This window comes from Diorhabda carinulata, chromosome 3 (genome assembly GCF_026250575.1).
Source record: "Diorhabda carinulata isolate Delta chromosome 3, icDioCari1.1, whole genome shotgun sequence".
Lineage (NCBI taxonomy): Eukaryota > Metazoa > Arthropoda > Insecta > Coleoptera > Chrysomelidae > Diorhabda > Diorhabda carinulata.
Window position 1 is genome coordinate 20,153,290 of NC_079462.1, and position 16,122 is coordinate 20,169,411.

The 16,122-nt window shown below is 32.5% G+C and overlaps 2 protein-coding genes across 4 annotated transcripts in view; one reads left to right on the forward strand and one right to left on the reverse strand.

Annotated features, from left to right (window-relative positions):
* The window catches only part of LOC130891528 (protein tramtrack, alpha isoform-like), a 52,241-nt gene that overhangs the window by 23,012 nt on the left and 13,107 nt on the right, over positions 1–16,122 (reverse strand). The window contains exon 1 of one of the 2 annotated variants that reach the window (XM_057796344.1): positions 2,075–2,092. The exons of the other annotated variant lie outside the window; for it this stretch is intronic. The gene's annotated coding sequence lies outside the window, so the exon portion shown is untranslated. Of the gene's footprint in view, positions 1–2,074; positions 2,093–16,122 lie in introns of those variants that run through there. 2 annotated transcript variants of the gene reach the window in all.
* The window catches only part of LOC130891530 (flightin), a 28,443-nt gene continuing 22,325 nt past the window's right edge, over positions 10,005–16,122 (forward strand). For both annotated transcript variants that reach the window (XM_057796351.1, XM_057796349.1), the window contains exons 1-2: positions 10,005–10,198; positions 14,661–14,896. In XM_057796351.1, the coding sequence (XP_057652334.1) occupies positions 14,673–14,896 (224 nt within the window). In that variant the 5' untranslated portion in view covers positions 10,005–10,198; positions 14,661–14,672. The remainder of the gene's footprint in view (positions 10,199–14,660; positions 14,897–16,122) is intronic.

Consider the following 16,122-nt stretch of genomic DNA (forward strand, 5'->3'; position numbering starts at 1 on the left):
TACCCATAATCTACGACGAAATTTCACATACTTTCCCACTCTTCATGACACTACACGATTCAATAAAAAATAGATGATCCTATAGGATCATATATAACTACTTTCTAAGTTACGCAATTGAGTAAAGTTAAAATTAACTGCAATGGATATTAACGTACAATTTGATAAAATTATTGAAAAAAAGGTTGCGATGTGCTGAAAAATAGTTAAGCATTAATTTTATAAAGGAATACCATAAAGTGTAAATGTTTGATGTATACAATTCGTAAGCAGTGTCATAAAATTCGAAACGCTCATACTTTATGGTATTCGGTACTTGCTTCAATCACTCTTCAACTATTTTTCTATAGATTACAACCAGTTTCAAATAATTTTAACTCCATGACATTCTACGTTGTTATTCATGACAATTAATCTTAACTCAATATCTGATTTATCAGATAATTATTAGAAAGAAATAGTACCTATATGTCCAGAATATACTTTTTAGTTTTTTCATAATCAGCATCTGTTATATAAATGAATCTTTTTATTAATTAATAAAAAATCTTTTTACTTAGCGTTAGCTAGTAAATCAATACTTTTTCTGTTTTTTTTTCGAAAGTCAACAACAAACAAGGCCCCTCGTTATTATGTGCATATTATTTCATTAAATTTAACGAATACAGTCGAACTCCAATAATTCGAACTGCAAGGGACCATAGCAAAAGTTCGAATTATCGAGGTGTTCGAATTATCGGAGTTGTGCACATTTACATACATATATGTATGCATTTCGATGCATCTTTCCATTTTATAAATAAATAAATATGTTATGGGTATATAACATGTTTATTTATTTAAAATAATAATTTGTATACGTTTGAAGAATTTTTGGTCCTAAAAAGGACCGATTATTTATCTTAAAATAAAAAAAAATACATATATTTATTTTTTTGTAAAGAAATCAGCTATGCTAGATTGCTTCATGCTGACGATTTTTTCCTTTGAAGCAAATCGAGTGATTCGACAAAATATCGTCGTCTTACCTAGAATCTGAAGATTCGAATTTTTCAATTTTTTTCAACACTAACAGTTCGAATTTTTTAATACCTTTGTACATACATAATTTATACAAGAAAAATTCGAATTTTTCAATTATTCGAACATCAAAAATTCGAACTTTTCAATTATTTAAACGCCAAAAATTCGAATTTTTCGGTAATTAACACAGAAAATACGAATTTTTTGATAATTCGAACTTCAAAAGTTCGAATTATCGAGGTTTTTTTACATGTGTTAGTAATAGGAATGTCAAGGGACCGACGCAAAAGTTCGAATTAACGAGGAATTCGAATTATCGGTGTTCGAATTATCGGAGTTCGACTGTAATTGCATTAAATATCTAATTCGGTTACAAATAATTTCATCCTTTTAAATCAGTGCAACAGCTAAAACTCTGATGGGTTTATTGGTGAGAGTTTCTTATAATCTATTAATTTGAAATGGCCATGGTGTAGAATTTGTTTCCTTTGCAGAATTTGGGTAAGGATGCTCTGAATTGGGGTAGTTTTGCATGTGTTTAGTTCCACAGGTGAAATATATATGGGTTTTTTATTTCTGCTGAAATCATTTCTTAATCCCCAAATTAATTTCAGATGGAAAGTAACAAGATAAAAAAACAAAAATTGGTTTATAAAAAGTAGCTACATAGTTCCAATATAACATATCAAAAATTAACTCATTTTCCTCTCAATTACTCCCAACTTGAGAGCAAGGTTTTGACATAGATATTCTGAATATGGAAAAGCGATATTAAGGAAAATAGAGAGCTAGTATGCTGGCCAATTTTGAAAGGATTAGTCGGTAGTAGAAAGTATTGGAGAAAGTGGAGTGAAGGAGAAAAAAATTCTCAAAAATACATTTTTTGTACTAACTGTTATTTCTTTTTAGAATTTGCTGTACGATTAGTATACTACTATCTGCCATACTCGATTTTTTCTTATCAGTATCTCTTACATTCACATTTAAGTGTGCAAAATTCTTATTTTTATGTACTTTTGGCATAGAAATAGTGTAAATATTTATAACTTACTCATAATATTAGTTATTTCTAGATCATAGTGAAAATGATAACCCTTCACAACAAAACGTCCCGGTAGTTATAAACACCCTATTTATATTTAGAACACATTTAAAAAATCGTTTCGAAGCTTATGTAATGAGCTCATTCATAAGCGTAGATAATAATATTGATGCAAAAATGGAAGGATAAATAAATAATAAAATATACAGAATTGGAATATAAGAGAAATTTCTTGTAAAAATGTACGTTTAGAGAAATAATGGATACTAACAAATCGATCATTAAGTTACTGATCTACTGAAAAGAAAAAAGTTTTCCTAGTCAATTTTCATTTTATTAGTCAAGATAATTTCCCTTCATGCAATGAGTCCAGTGCTTTTTCAGCTTTTATATGTCATTTCTATAGAACGAAGTTTCTTTGATCTGAATATAGACTTCCTCATTTGATTATATTTCTTTCCTTGAAACATTTTGACTTTTTAGAACATCGAGTTGTGGCTGTGAAGCAGATGTGCCAGGGTGTCATATATAGTGCGACTCAAAGGATCCATTGCGTCCCCTTTTCTTGTCGTAGCACTAAGGATGCTCATTGTTCACAGTTGATCTATTAATTCCACTTATTTAAGAAATTTCAGGATGTGGAAAGGCTCTAGCTCCCAAAAAACTTCATTTTTCTATTTCATACGCTGGATTTCCCTAATCTCACACATTTCGAGAGAATGTAGATAGAGTATTTGACCGCGTAGAAGTAATTGGAAGTTCAATTCATTGAGTTTGCCGTTTTTGCAGAATAACACGGTGCATTTTTAAGTTAATGAGAAATCTTCTTCTGCATATAGGCCCAATCATGTGTGGCTTCTTTTTTTCAATAATTCCAAGAATATACAGTAATCATTCTTAGGCTCCATCCATGGTCACATGAACACTAAAATGCTTTTCACTTTGCCTGAACAGCTCCAAACGGCGTTAAAACTTTTTGATTTATTCTTGCTTATATAACATTGTGAGGACAAGCGATTTTCACTTCGAGAGAAGATATTTATTTTGCGAGAATTTCATTGATGGGAGGAAAAGAATGTAGAGACATCAAGGGTAACTTTATAACCAACCAAACTTTACTAGACCTGTGTCATATTTCATTTTCACGCACGACCTCTCGTTGCACTTATAGTGAGAGACCGATGAACTGGCCAGAGGGATTGCTGGATATAAATCCGACAGAACCTTTCTGGGACTACCGACAAAGAAGTGTTCGACAAAGAAATTCAGCCCTAATACTGTTAAAGAGTGTTAGTGAAAGAGTGAGGAAATTTTCCCTTAGAATTGAGATTTTAATTTAAATCGTCGTGAAGAAATTTTGTGCAATTTATTTGAGAATTTATTTCAGTTAGTTTAAGTGCAGCTAATTACGAGTGTTGCTACTTAAATTTTGAAATATGGCAACACTGATTTCAATATGTCAAATCTAAAATTGCCATAATAAAGTTTGACTTTATCAATGGAGAGCGTACTCAGAACGCGTTGTCAAACGAATGCTATTTGAGTTGTTTACAGATACTTGAAATAATCATCGCAAGAAAATGTTCCCGATTTATTTCGACGTGGTTTAAGCCAGCATTGTGCCGATCAATTCGCTCCATCTTAACCCACCGAGCTTCACTGACTTTCTGAACTCAATTGTTCTCCCACTTCGCTACATGATTAATTTCGTGAAGTTCGTCCTAAATCGGACGTCAGAAACATCGATGCTGTGTGTGAACTGATATTGCAAGATCGTCATGTGACATATCGTGAGATTGTAACATACTTGGGTATTTGTTCCACTTCTATACATTTAACTTTGCATGAACTGTCAGAAAGATTTGGTCTCGCTGGATACCGCATAATTTGACACTCGTTCAAAAAAGCTCGTGCCGATTGATACAAACAAATACTGAAAAAATTCAATCACGGCGGTACTTCAAAAGACTAGTCTATAAGATCGTGACAGGCGACGAATCAGGGATCTATGCGTATAAACCCGAAACTAAACAACAATCGACTGTATTGGTCTTTCAAGACGAGCCAAATCCAACAAAAGTTGTTCGCGCACGAAGCACTTTCTGCGGAATAACTGGACATGACGTCAATTTCCCATTAGAGCAACCTAGAAGGATCAATTCTGAATAGTTCACTATTATTCGTTTGTCATAAGTGTTTGAAAAAATCAGAGAAACCAGTCGCAGAAGATTAATAATTCTACACCACGAAAATGTGAAATCTTACATTCATGGGCCAGAGGCCTACAGTTCTTATTTGGCACCCAATGCTTCCCTCTTATTTCCTCAGATTAAATATAACTTGCGAAGTCAACGTTTTTCTACAGCTGAAGAAACGGTTGATGCCTTCAAATCACATGTTTTGGAGGTATGTACCTTTATCGGAATAAATGCTTCGACAAATGCCAAAATATATTGATTTTAATGGATAATATTCTGAATAACAATAAAGCCATATCCAATAATGAATATTTGTTGCGAAAATGCTATTTTTTGTGCTCCCGTAATTGTGTGTGTATTTTTATGCGCTTTACTTTGTGTAGTTTGATTATATTCAATAATTTTCCTTCACGTCCACTAATTATATATTCAAGATTATCTAAAAATGTATTTAATCACTGTCTGTTGTTTGAAAAATTAAACTAATTTGTTATAGATAATTAACTAGACAGACAATTATTTCAGCTGTTTCGAAATAATGTACCAAATCAAAATTTTGGATTGGGTTAAAATAAAATACTAATATTCACTAACTAAATTTATTGGATGCATATGCTGAATGTTTCCTATTGTATAATGTTGTACTTGAAATTGTTCTATTTTCGAAATTTGAGTTTACAATTAATTTAAAAAAAATCACTTTGGCAATCGCGGAGATGGAGAAACTGTTTGTTTTTTTTTCAATTTTTTGGCATATTTGATGTATATAAGACAAATTTCACAGAACGGCATTAAGCCGCTTTTCTGTCGAATATTGGGTCTTATTTCTGACTCTTACGTAATTTGTTAATGAATTTTGTCTTAAAATTGAATCAACTACATATGTGTCATTTTTACCCTTAAACTTTTGCCATTTCCGGGTAATAATAGTATAGTAGTATCAGTGAACCGTTAAAGATATGTGTGACCTATCATTGTCGAGGTGAAATACAGGATCCGTTTTCAATACCAACTCCGGAGGTTTCTTCTAAATTTCCTAATGTAATCCTGTCAGTTGTCGACAGTATGAGCTTTACACTCTGTTGTGTAACAGCACACACAACCATAATCGTATACGTTTAACGTAAGTCCATAAATGATTTTAAAAATTGATACTGAAGAATTAATAACTTATTTGTAGAAGTATTGGTTCAATCAAATCAATTGAAAAACATAATTATATAGAGCCAAAAGAACGTACTTATACGAAGGAAATTATAAAATTGCGTAAAATTTTAGTTATACAACTTTATTAAAATAAAACCATATAAAAATCATTCAATCTTTTCTCTCAATACGTAAGTCAAAGCCTCAAATTTATGCGAAAAAATTCATTTTCACGTAGCAATTATAGTTCTAATTTTAATTAGTTATTGTGGCTAAAGTGAACATTTCCAATCAAAACAAAATATTGGGAAAGAAAATACATCCATTATAAGTAAGTGTTTTAAGGTTGACAGATATTTTAGGTGTTTAAGTATGTAAAAATTTAAATCAAAATTGTATGGTCCAATTGCCGATTTTCTCACAAACAACCAACTTAGCAAATTGAAAAAATAATATAATGAGCAAGGTGTACGAACATATACTATTTTTAATAATAAATTTGGTTCAGCTTTCATATAACTTCCTGGAAGAAGGTTTTCGTTTGGTTACGAAGTCCCCAACGTTCATATCTGAAGCTAATCGGCGACCACATTGTACTTCACTTCAAGGGGATAATTTCTCGTTTTATGAAAGTTTACCCTCGGTGACTACACACTCTTGTCGTCGCGGTTGTTTACGAGGATACTCCCAGAAGTATTTGGCCTAAGAAAAGAAATCAGAAAAATTTTCTTTATTTTCAACGTAATCTCCTTTTAGCTCCATACACTTTTCCTGGGGATGTTCAATAAGTTCGGTACCCTTTTTATAATAAGAGTCGTCAAGATCCTCAAAATAGCCAACTTTTGAGTTAGTATGCGATTTAATCGACAAACATTCTGTACCGCTTTGTATATTTTCTTCAACTTTTCTGGAGTGGTCACCTCATTTGTTGTTGATAAGGAAGGAGCAGTCTTCCCCAGAGAAGTATCTAGTTCAGTTTTTATATTGGTTAGGTTAAGGCCTTTCAAATAAAAGTATTGTATCAAATAACGATGACCAATTTTTCCATGTTTACAAATTCAATAAAAACTTTCCTATTGATGACTGTCAAATAAATACTAAACAACGTAGAGTCTTCAAATTTGAAACATAATATGCTGTATGGATTGTGTACGTTCTAATACAGTGGTATTTTTCTAGCAACTACCTCTATCTCTAGGTCAGGCCAGGTACCTCTGGCACCATCCTCATATGTCTTATAAATTTGTGTGTAGTTCGCTAACGCATAATCTTACTACCCATTTTCAATATGTAGTCTTCGAATTCTTAGAGCTGTCTCAGATGTATAACTTGGTATTCGAAATACGTAGTTACCGTGTCGGGAGTATCCTGTGTTATCCCGTGTCTCCTTTTAGATCAATCAGATATGAATTAATATACACTCGTGGTAAAAAATAACACACCACCCCGATTTCTAAAAATATTTTTTTGTTTAATAAATTTAAAGTAATGTTGCTATTGTTTAACTAATTTTGAGTGATTTTTAATGAGTAAAAAAATAAAAACATTACAATAAAACCAAATTTTCTTAAAAATAAAACTTGCATTATAAACAATAATGTTGCTTTTTTTTAAGATGCTAGTAGCGTGTATTTCCGCCTCTGGATGTAATAGTTTCTAACATTCTCTTGGGCGTGCTTTCAATTAGGTCTTCTTGAGGTCCTATGTTCTCCCATTTCTCTAATGCCGCTTGCTCAAGCTCATTTAAATTTTGAGGAGATGGATTTCGACGTTCCAGTCATGCTCGATAGGATTCATATCTGGACTTCTTGACCGTCCTGACACCAATAAATGGCTCAAACGGAACGACGTGATTTTCAAGAATGTCAGTTATGTATCTTGCTGCGTTAAGGGACACTAATTCTGTGCGGACGTCTTTGAATTTGATTACGTCCATCTGGAACTCTTAGACTGATTCTTGCCTCATCAGTAAATAAAACTTGGCACCAATTTTCTAAATTCAAATCTAAATGTTGCCTTGCAAATCTTAGTCTAGCAACACGATGCTGCCTGGTTAGCAAAGGTGCCTGGAGAGTCATTGACCGATTTCTTAATGAATTTAATTACAAAAAACGGTCATCTTGAGGAGTTAAAACTGAAGGACAGCCTTTCCAGGCCTCCTAGAATGTGAACCGGTCTCTTGAAATCTTTGCATCAATTTACCAATGGTTGTGTGGTGTACGTCAAACAGATTTGCTACTTCACAATAATTTTGTCCCTATCCAACTAACTCGGCTATTCTATCATTTAAGATACTTTAGCTTTTTGTGAAAACCCAAAAGATTAACATTTTAGGTTTTGATATTGAAGTAAAGAGGGTGCGTTATTTATGGCCACGAGTTCATATTGTATGCTTTTTCTGGTTAGAATCATATAAAAAAGATTCAAGAGAGTTTATCTGACTCAATATAAAAGGGAGTCAAATTCAGAGAATGAAATATTTCATGTGACATATTAATTAAATCATGACAATTAGGATTAAGAAATAGGGTAAATTGTCTTACAGTGAAACAATGTACACATTAAATCATTTGATATTTCTTCGCTTCTGTTTCTCTCAAAAAAGTGCAACTCAATCATAAGGACATGCGTTGAACCACGTTGAACCTCAAATAACATCACTTTGACTGTTACCATTCAGTTTGTCCTAAGATACTGTGGGGGGCGCTGCTTTGTTTTCGCCCATTCCAAGTAAATTATCCAGCACATTTCACTGGAATTTGGCTACTAAATAGCCATTTAGTTTTGTGAGTTTCTTTGTGGAAGTTAGTTCGATGATTACTTTATTGGAAAGAAACGACAAAGCGACAGGTATACGGGTAAGTCGGGAGGAACGCACCAAACTCTAGGAGTGTATTATACACGTAAAAATAATGTAAAAAAACTCATATGCTCATATCCGATTTTCATTTGTTTTCAAGTTATTGAGTAATTAAAAATGTTCATCTAACTTTCCACTTATACCTGAATTTTAACATTATCAAAGTATGCCATGTTCGAGACTCAAAAGCTTTTGATAATTCTGACTGATGATGATGATGAACTGTCGGTGTACAGTGAACAGTAACTGAACGTTTAATTTCGAATTTATGTGATTGCTAGTGTTGCAATATGCCAGATACTTTTCCAATTTTGAATATGCAAACATGGTGTTTGTTTATGGTTTCTGTAATGGAAATGCCACAGCTGAAGAATATCGTCAACGTTTTCCACACAAAAAATAACCTGATAAAAACGAATTTATTAGAGTTTTCAACAAATTGTGCGAGACTGGTAAGTTTCCCACTGTTAACATATCATCTGAACGCGCTACTGGACAAGGTTTGGTAGAAGTAAAAAATATTCTGCATCTAGTAGAAGAAGATGCAATTACTAGCTCACGGAGAATTGCCACTCAATTGGGAATTCCACAAAAAAGGGCGATAAACACACTTCACGAACAAGGTTTATATCCTTACCACGTACAGAGAGTACAGCACCTACAACCAGAGAATTACGCTAACCGTATGGAGTTTTGTCGGTGGATAAATAATAATCATCGTGTTGTATCAAGTATACTCTTTACGGATGAAGCTACATTTACCCGTGATGGCATTAATAATACTCGTAACTATCATGTATGGTCGGACGAAAATCCCCACGTAACAGTCGAAAGCAATATTCAACATCGGTTTTCTGTAAACGTGTGGTGTGGTATGGTTGACAGTTACTTAATTGGCCCTTTCATTTTGGAGAATCGTCTCACAGAAGACCACTACCTAAATTTTTTACAAAAAGAATGACAATGCCTACTAGAGGATGTTTCTGTAAATATTAGAATGCAGATGTACTATCAGCACGATGGAGCTCCCGCACATGTCGCTCGTCAGGTCAAGCAACATTTGGTCGAACGTTTTCCAGGGCGTTGGATTGGTAGTGGAGCTCCCATTAATTGGCCTGCAAGATCTCCAGACCTCACACCACTAGCCGCCACTACCACCACAAACATTTTTTGACAATTTGCATGTTGCAGAGGCATGTTCAAATGTTCAACCGTGTATATGCTAACTGGTACAGTGTAGTATATGGTGAAACACATGACATTTTTTAGAAATTATCATAAGTATATGTATAGAGTCTTGTGTAACATATCCTACCAAAAACACTGGGAAAAAGCGGCACATCGTTAAGTAACACCTTTTTTAGATTCAAGTCATGGAAGATATCCCCTCATGTTATCATGTTAGGTACCAAGGAATCCACATCTAGTAAGTGCAGTGATAACTCTTATGCTTATCTAACAGTTTACTACAGTCACTTGTTAAATAAAACTACTACCAGCCTTTGTACTTTACTGTATTTTGGTATTTATTATTTATAATTCGGAAAATTCTGTGGCCTATGAACTTGCCTTTTATATTTTACACATCCATGTTATTTATAATATTATCTCATATACGGAACTAAATCGGCAACAGCGCTTTTACTAAGTTAAAAAATTTAGTTGTTTGGCACTCATTTTCCTGACAAATGAGTTTTTAATTTTGAACTCCTCTTCGTAATCTTGGAATAAAACTAATTTGCTTCTGCCACTGTCGTGGCTAATAAAGTAAATTATTTCTCTAGCAATTTTAATTTATTTTTTGTTCATTAATTGGCAAGGTGTAAAGAAGAAGAGGGGAGAAGACGACTTCGTTTAAAACTGTTGTTAATTTTGTTTTATTTCTAGTCGTACATCCAAGTTCAACTAATCGAATTGTTCTAGTTAAAGGTGGGTGTTAATTTCTATAAAATACAATTATTTGTGATTTCTTGCAATGAAGGATTAATTTTTGTTCGTGTCTTATGTTATGTTTAGTTCTGTGTGTTATCTTTTCTAAAACGGTTTTCAAATTAAATATTTAATAATATTTTATAAACAGCAAAAATAGATGCAAGTATATTTAAAACTATTTTCCATTTTACCTCAGCTACAAATATTTTTTTGTGTTGAATAATGATAATTTATGTGACGAATATTTTCATTTCTATAATTTTTTTCCATTTTAGAATCCATTTTTACCCGTCTATTTTTTTGATATAATCTGCTTTTGGTTTCTTTATTAAACTTAAACAATATATACGGAAGTTTTAATTTTTTCTTCTAAAAATGATAAACGCCATTCTAGTTGGATAGTTGGAATGAATGTTATCAAAAATCTGTATAGTACATAACTCCAATCCGGCTATAGATACTTTATAGAAATCATAGAAAGAGTTACAAAAAAAAGAATGAATGTTTTTATTGATAAATATGTAATATTTAATAAGTTTCAATATAGTTTTCCAAAAAAAGTAGCACCCTTGGTGCTGTTACGGATTTACTGGACCACATATCTTCAGTTCTTAAGGAAAAACCAACATTGCAGTGTTTTCAGACATGCAAAAGATAAAGTCTTACCACCTAGAAACGACGCGATATATTGTAAATGATAATTTGCTCAGTAACGTGCTTTAAAACTAGTTTGAAGGTTCTGTACTTGGATCTCGAAGTCATCAGAAAATATGAGGTTATTGGTTAATATGACCAATGCTGATTCAAATTTATATTTGAACCGAAAATAAGCATCAAGCAAACCAATTATGTAGTATTTAAATTAAAAAAATTCGAGAAATTAAAAACTATATAGATAACTTACTGCTGAACATATCAACTATATTTCTAATAAGCAAACAGCAATAATTTCAATAATCTTCAGATGTCGAAATTTAAAAAAAATATAGTTGACGTATTGTATATAATGCATTTTTTGTCTCATTCGCTTTATTTGATACGGGATACATGTATAAAGACAAATTAAACAAAATAAAATGTACGGAAAGTATATAGAGAACTACAGATTCCAACACTAAACAGGATACTGTAGTTTGAGCAGAAGTTATTTATGTGATTTGTCCGATAACTATTAAATAATTTTAGTATCTCAAGGACAGAGCTTTCAGCGCTAAATACAGAATTGCATTTAGTTGATCTATTGGAAAATCTGTAAATAAAGATCCGTTACAAAATTAATGTGAATTCATAAAAAGAAAAGCCATACTTCAATAGAATTACAACGAAATAAGTTGTTGATATGAATAAAAATGTGACAGTTTTTTTACTTGAATTACACTCAATACACTCAAATTTGATCCTATTTTTCAATGACACAGAACAAGGAATTGGAAACATCAGAAACAAATTTTTAAATTCCGTATTGGAAATAGATGTAACAGAAATATTAAATTTAAACAAACATAATATTCTGTTTATGTGGTTTGTTCAATGTTCCTCCTAGAGGCGGGATGAATCTGGGCTTCGAAATTATAACATTCTCAAATTAACGTTCAACTTAAACGTTTATTGCGTATATATATATACTCGAATCTATCTTCTCATGGATGTTTCAATTGATTAAGACCAGGACAATAAACTGGCGAATTAATAAAAAAAAAATTCTGTTATCAATGATTTAAGTATTGAATAATACAACATAAAACATAACATTATGAACATTATGAAAGGAAAATTTAAAAACTAAGAACTATTTTAAAAGCGTTTTTTCGAAATATGTTTAATTCCTATACTAAAATGTAAAATTTGATAATAAACAAAATACTTAACGTAATGAGGAAGCAAACAGCCAGTCATAAAAAGGACAACGACTCCTTATTTTGAACCAGAGCCTCACTAAATATGTGATGTTACAACGAGAGTCTATCCGAAGAAACACTCCAAGTGCAAAACAATCTAAAAAATTCATAAACACATCAACTAAGAAGTCTGAGTAGTGTCTCGAAATGTCTAGAAACCACATTAATCTAGTGGCCAGTCGTCAGGATACTGCCATCTCAAATATCACCTTAAGACGACAAGCTTGGTAACTGTGAATGTTTTAACTATTTCAGCAAAAGGCTAAAGTACCTCGAACAAATAGTCTAACTTCTTGGGAAGTAGAACAGAAACTGGAGGCAGAACAATGAGATTTAGAGCCATACACAGAATATCTTTTAGATATAAGTGTAGAGCGGCTGAAAAGCCAAGACAACTCCCCAAACACTCTACAATACTTGATTGTAGTGTTCCACAGTTAAAAGTTTTTTCATAAGTCTTCATTTCACATATATGCTTCATAACGTTACAAATTGATAGCTGATACATGAATCCTTCATAAAGAGAGAGAGAGAGATAAATGCTTTGTCAAAAATATGTAGATAAAAGCTTGTAAAAACTAAAAATAAACTAAATGTAACTAAATAAAGATACCAATAAAAAATTTGATATACAGAAGAAAACCACACAACTACTTAAATATTATTAGTATAACAAATTTAGAACTGTTAAGTGAACAAATGAAGGTATTTGAGGCGATATCAAGATGTTAAGTAAGCAAAATATATTTATTTGCTCATATTTATCAACAAATTAAGAAATATGATACTTTTGGTAAGTTAGTAAGTAAGCAAATACAGAAAAAAAGTTTTCAAGTTACGAAACGAGTATATTGCATACAAGAAGAAACAACGGATCAAATATGGGCCAAGCCTGTGCAACTTTGGCCCACACTTGTAAGCCTGGCTTGGACCAGTCGTGGTAAATGTCTGGAATGATAACAGAGTGCCAGATTTAGTAACTACTATTAGCCCAAACACCACTGCCAAGGCTGGCGCATGCATCACTGCCAAAGCTGGCCCATACTTGGTTATCTTAACTGGGCCATGTGTGATAGTCAAGACTGGGCCTGTAAGGCTTGTAAGCCCTTCTTGGTATAACCTTGGCTAAAGACTGGACTGATAACAGTTTGGGCCATTCTTAGTTACCAGGCCCGAATAATGTTTGGTTGTTACACCTGAATATATGCTTACAAAGTCATAATAAAAAAATTAAAATTATGTGTTAATTATTTTTTATTTATTACTGCATCAAAATGACAAGCTAACTTGAGATCAATCTTTGATACAAATAATTTTTTTAAATTATCAATCATTGATATAAAAATATTCTTATGATTATTCTAAGATCTTTTTCTTATAATAAAAAAAATAAATACATTGTTGTCCGTAGAATCACTAACTAACTAAATAGTAGTATCAGAATAGTTAGTGATATTATCATCAAAATCTTGTCCCAAAGCGGCAAATCACATTGTTCTGACTCAGAAGAATCACTATTGCCACTAACACAAATTAGTTTCTTCGTATTCTTTATTTTGTTTAGCACTCGCCACTTCTTAAATCTTCGATATGAACTAGATATTGTTTATAAAGGATTGAATTATAAATTTATTCAACTAATCTAACTGAAAAATAGACGATAAAAACACGATTTCTCTTAAAAATATAGAAAGAAAAAAATTATCTGTAGTGCAATCTACGGTAGACAGTCAGTATATATAGGTAAGTATATTAAGCATAAAGTTGGAGACTTAAACTTCTTTGGTAATGTCCATGACAATTGAATACTTTCGTGTATTTGGTAAAAATAAAAGTGGGAAGTTTTTGTCAAAGATCTGGGTTACGCAGATCTGCTGATGTCTGGGTTCCCTCAGAACGACCAGCCTAATGTTCGCCAATCTTGGGCCAAGGCTGGGAAATCACAGGCATGGCCAAGGCTGGGTTACCCAGGTCTGGTCCAAGTCTGGGTTTCTATTGAATGGCCAAAATTACGCTCGACAGTTTTAGGCCAAAACTGGGATACAACAGGCACATCTAATACCCGGCTGACCAGACTTGGCCCAGGTTGGTGCGCCTAACCTCGGCTGCCCAGTACTGACCCTGGCTTGATCCCGTAGTCCAACTCTGGTGGCTCCTGAGTGGGATTTGATGTGTGAAAAACACAAAATGGAAAATTATCCATTCTAGCAACTAGAATCTAGGAACCATAACATCACGGCAGACGAAAAGCTTTTTTGAAACAGAACTGATTCAATCAGAAAATTGTAAGCAAAACTAAATGAGACATTTGACCTTAAAAAACGATTATGTTAAATTGTAATTTCTTGAATTTGTTTCATTTATTGTTTGATGATTTTCTTACGTGCCAATTCGTATTTATCCATCATGCTTTTGAATATCCAATTGGCTCTCTTTTTATTATCTTACATATTGCGTTTTATGTTGTTCAAATAATTATTTTGAATTTTCACATGTTTTTGTTTCATAAAATTGTTCATTAAATTCATAAGAATATTTAATTATCATAACACTCTTTACAGCGGCTCCAAAATATGGCCGACGAGGGTGATGATTGGTTTGGTGCTGGCGAAGACGACGCACAACAGGAATTAAAACCTATTGGCAAACAAGCAAAAGAAGAACCGCCACCAGCGGAAGAGACTCCAGCTGCCACAGAAGCTCCTCAAGGAGAAACAACTGAGGAAGGAGCCAAGCCTGAAGCGGAAGATGAATATTTAGATCCCGATAAATTATTATTATTCAAACATTGGATTAGGTAAATATTTAAAGAACCTTAAAAATCTTTCAATTCAAAAAGCATTTTCAAAATATATTTTGCATCGATGCTTCTCGAGTCTTTTTGTTTGTATATCAGTTAGCTGTCGATTTACATACAAAAGTTTGTATTCAGCGCTTATAGGATTTTCATTATTGCCGAACATTGATGTGTAAATATTTTTATCATAAGTAGATCATCCATTGATTTCATAATTTATTTTAGAAAAAAATTTATTATATCAATTTTTATTATCCGTAAGCATTAGTTTTTCATTGCAATAAATGTTCGTGTCAATTTCATAGCAATTCAAAATATCACTAAGCTACTTGATGTTTTTAAGTAATAACGCTTCCTGAACAAAATACTCACTCGCGAGTCCGATAAAGTGGTAACAACTGAGTAACATTGAGTTTTCTCAAAGTTAATGTGTTTATACAACGTTTAAAGTAATTAGTTCAGTATTAATAGTGGTGTGCTCATAAAAATTTCTTCTTCGAAATTAATTTATATGAATAAGTATCTATTTAGTACCCAAATTTTCTTCATCACTTGTTCCAACCATCCAAATACTTCTAATACTCATTCTTTTATGTTATTTAGTAAATACGGTAAAATTTCTAATAAATCACAAACAGCCAACGAAGTTCGTGTTATCATAGTACAAAACTATGCATTATCAACTAGAAAGATTTCTTTGTATTGGGGCATAGCTTTTATTAACCTTTTGGTAAGAGCTTATAATGCCCCTAATTTTTTTTAGAATAATAAAGACTTTTTCTTCTAATGCAATCCATTGAAGGTTGTTTGCGATAACCTTTCCTATTATTTATTTATTCCTTGCGGGGTGTATTAATGACTGTATATCGTGTAGGCCTGTCCATTGTTGATATTTCACAGAAAAAATGTTTTCTTTCTTCCGATCCCTCACCGGCCTTCAATCTTGTCCTCAATTTACAGTTGCTGGAATCCATATTTCGTATTTTACATTATATATGCCTATGTATGCCGATTTCCTCTTTTTAATAATTTCAAAGAGTTTCCGTTGTTTGTTTATACGTTTTAGTATCTCTTCATTTGTTAGTGCAGCTATCCAGGACAATTCAAGTTTCTGCGATATAATCATATTTAGAAAGCATCTAATTCATTAATTCCATCTTTCTTCAATGCCTAACCTTTCATATTGTAGAGAAGCACCGACCATACGATGAATCTTAATCGTAGAT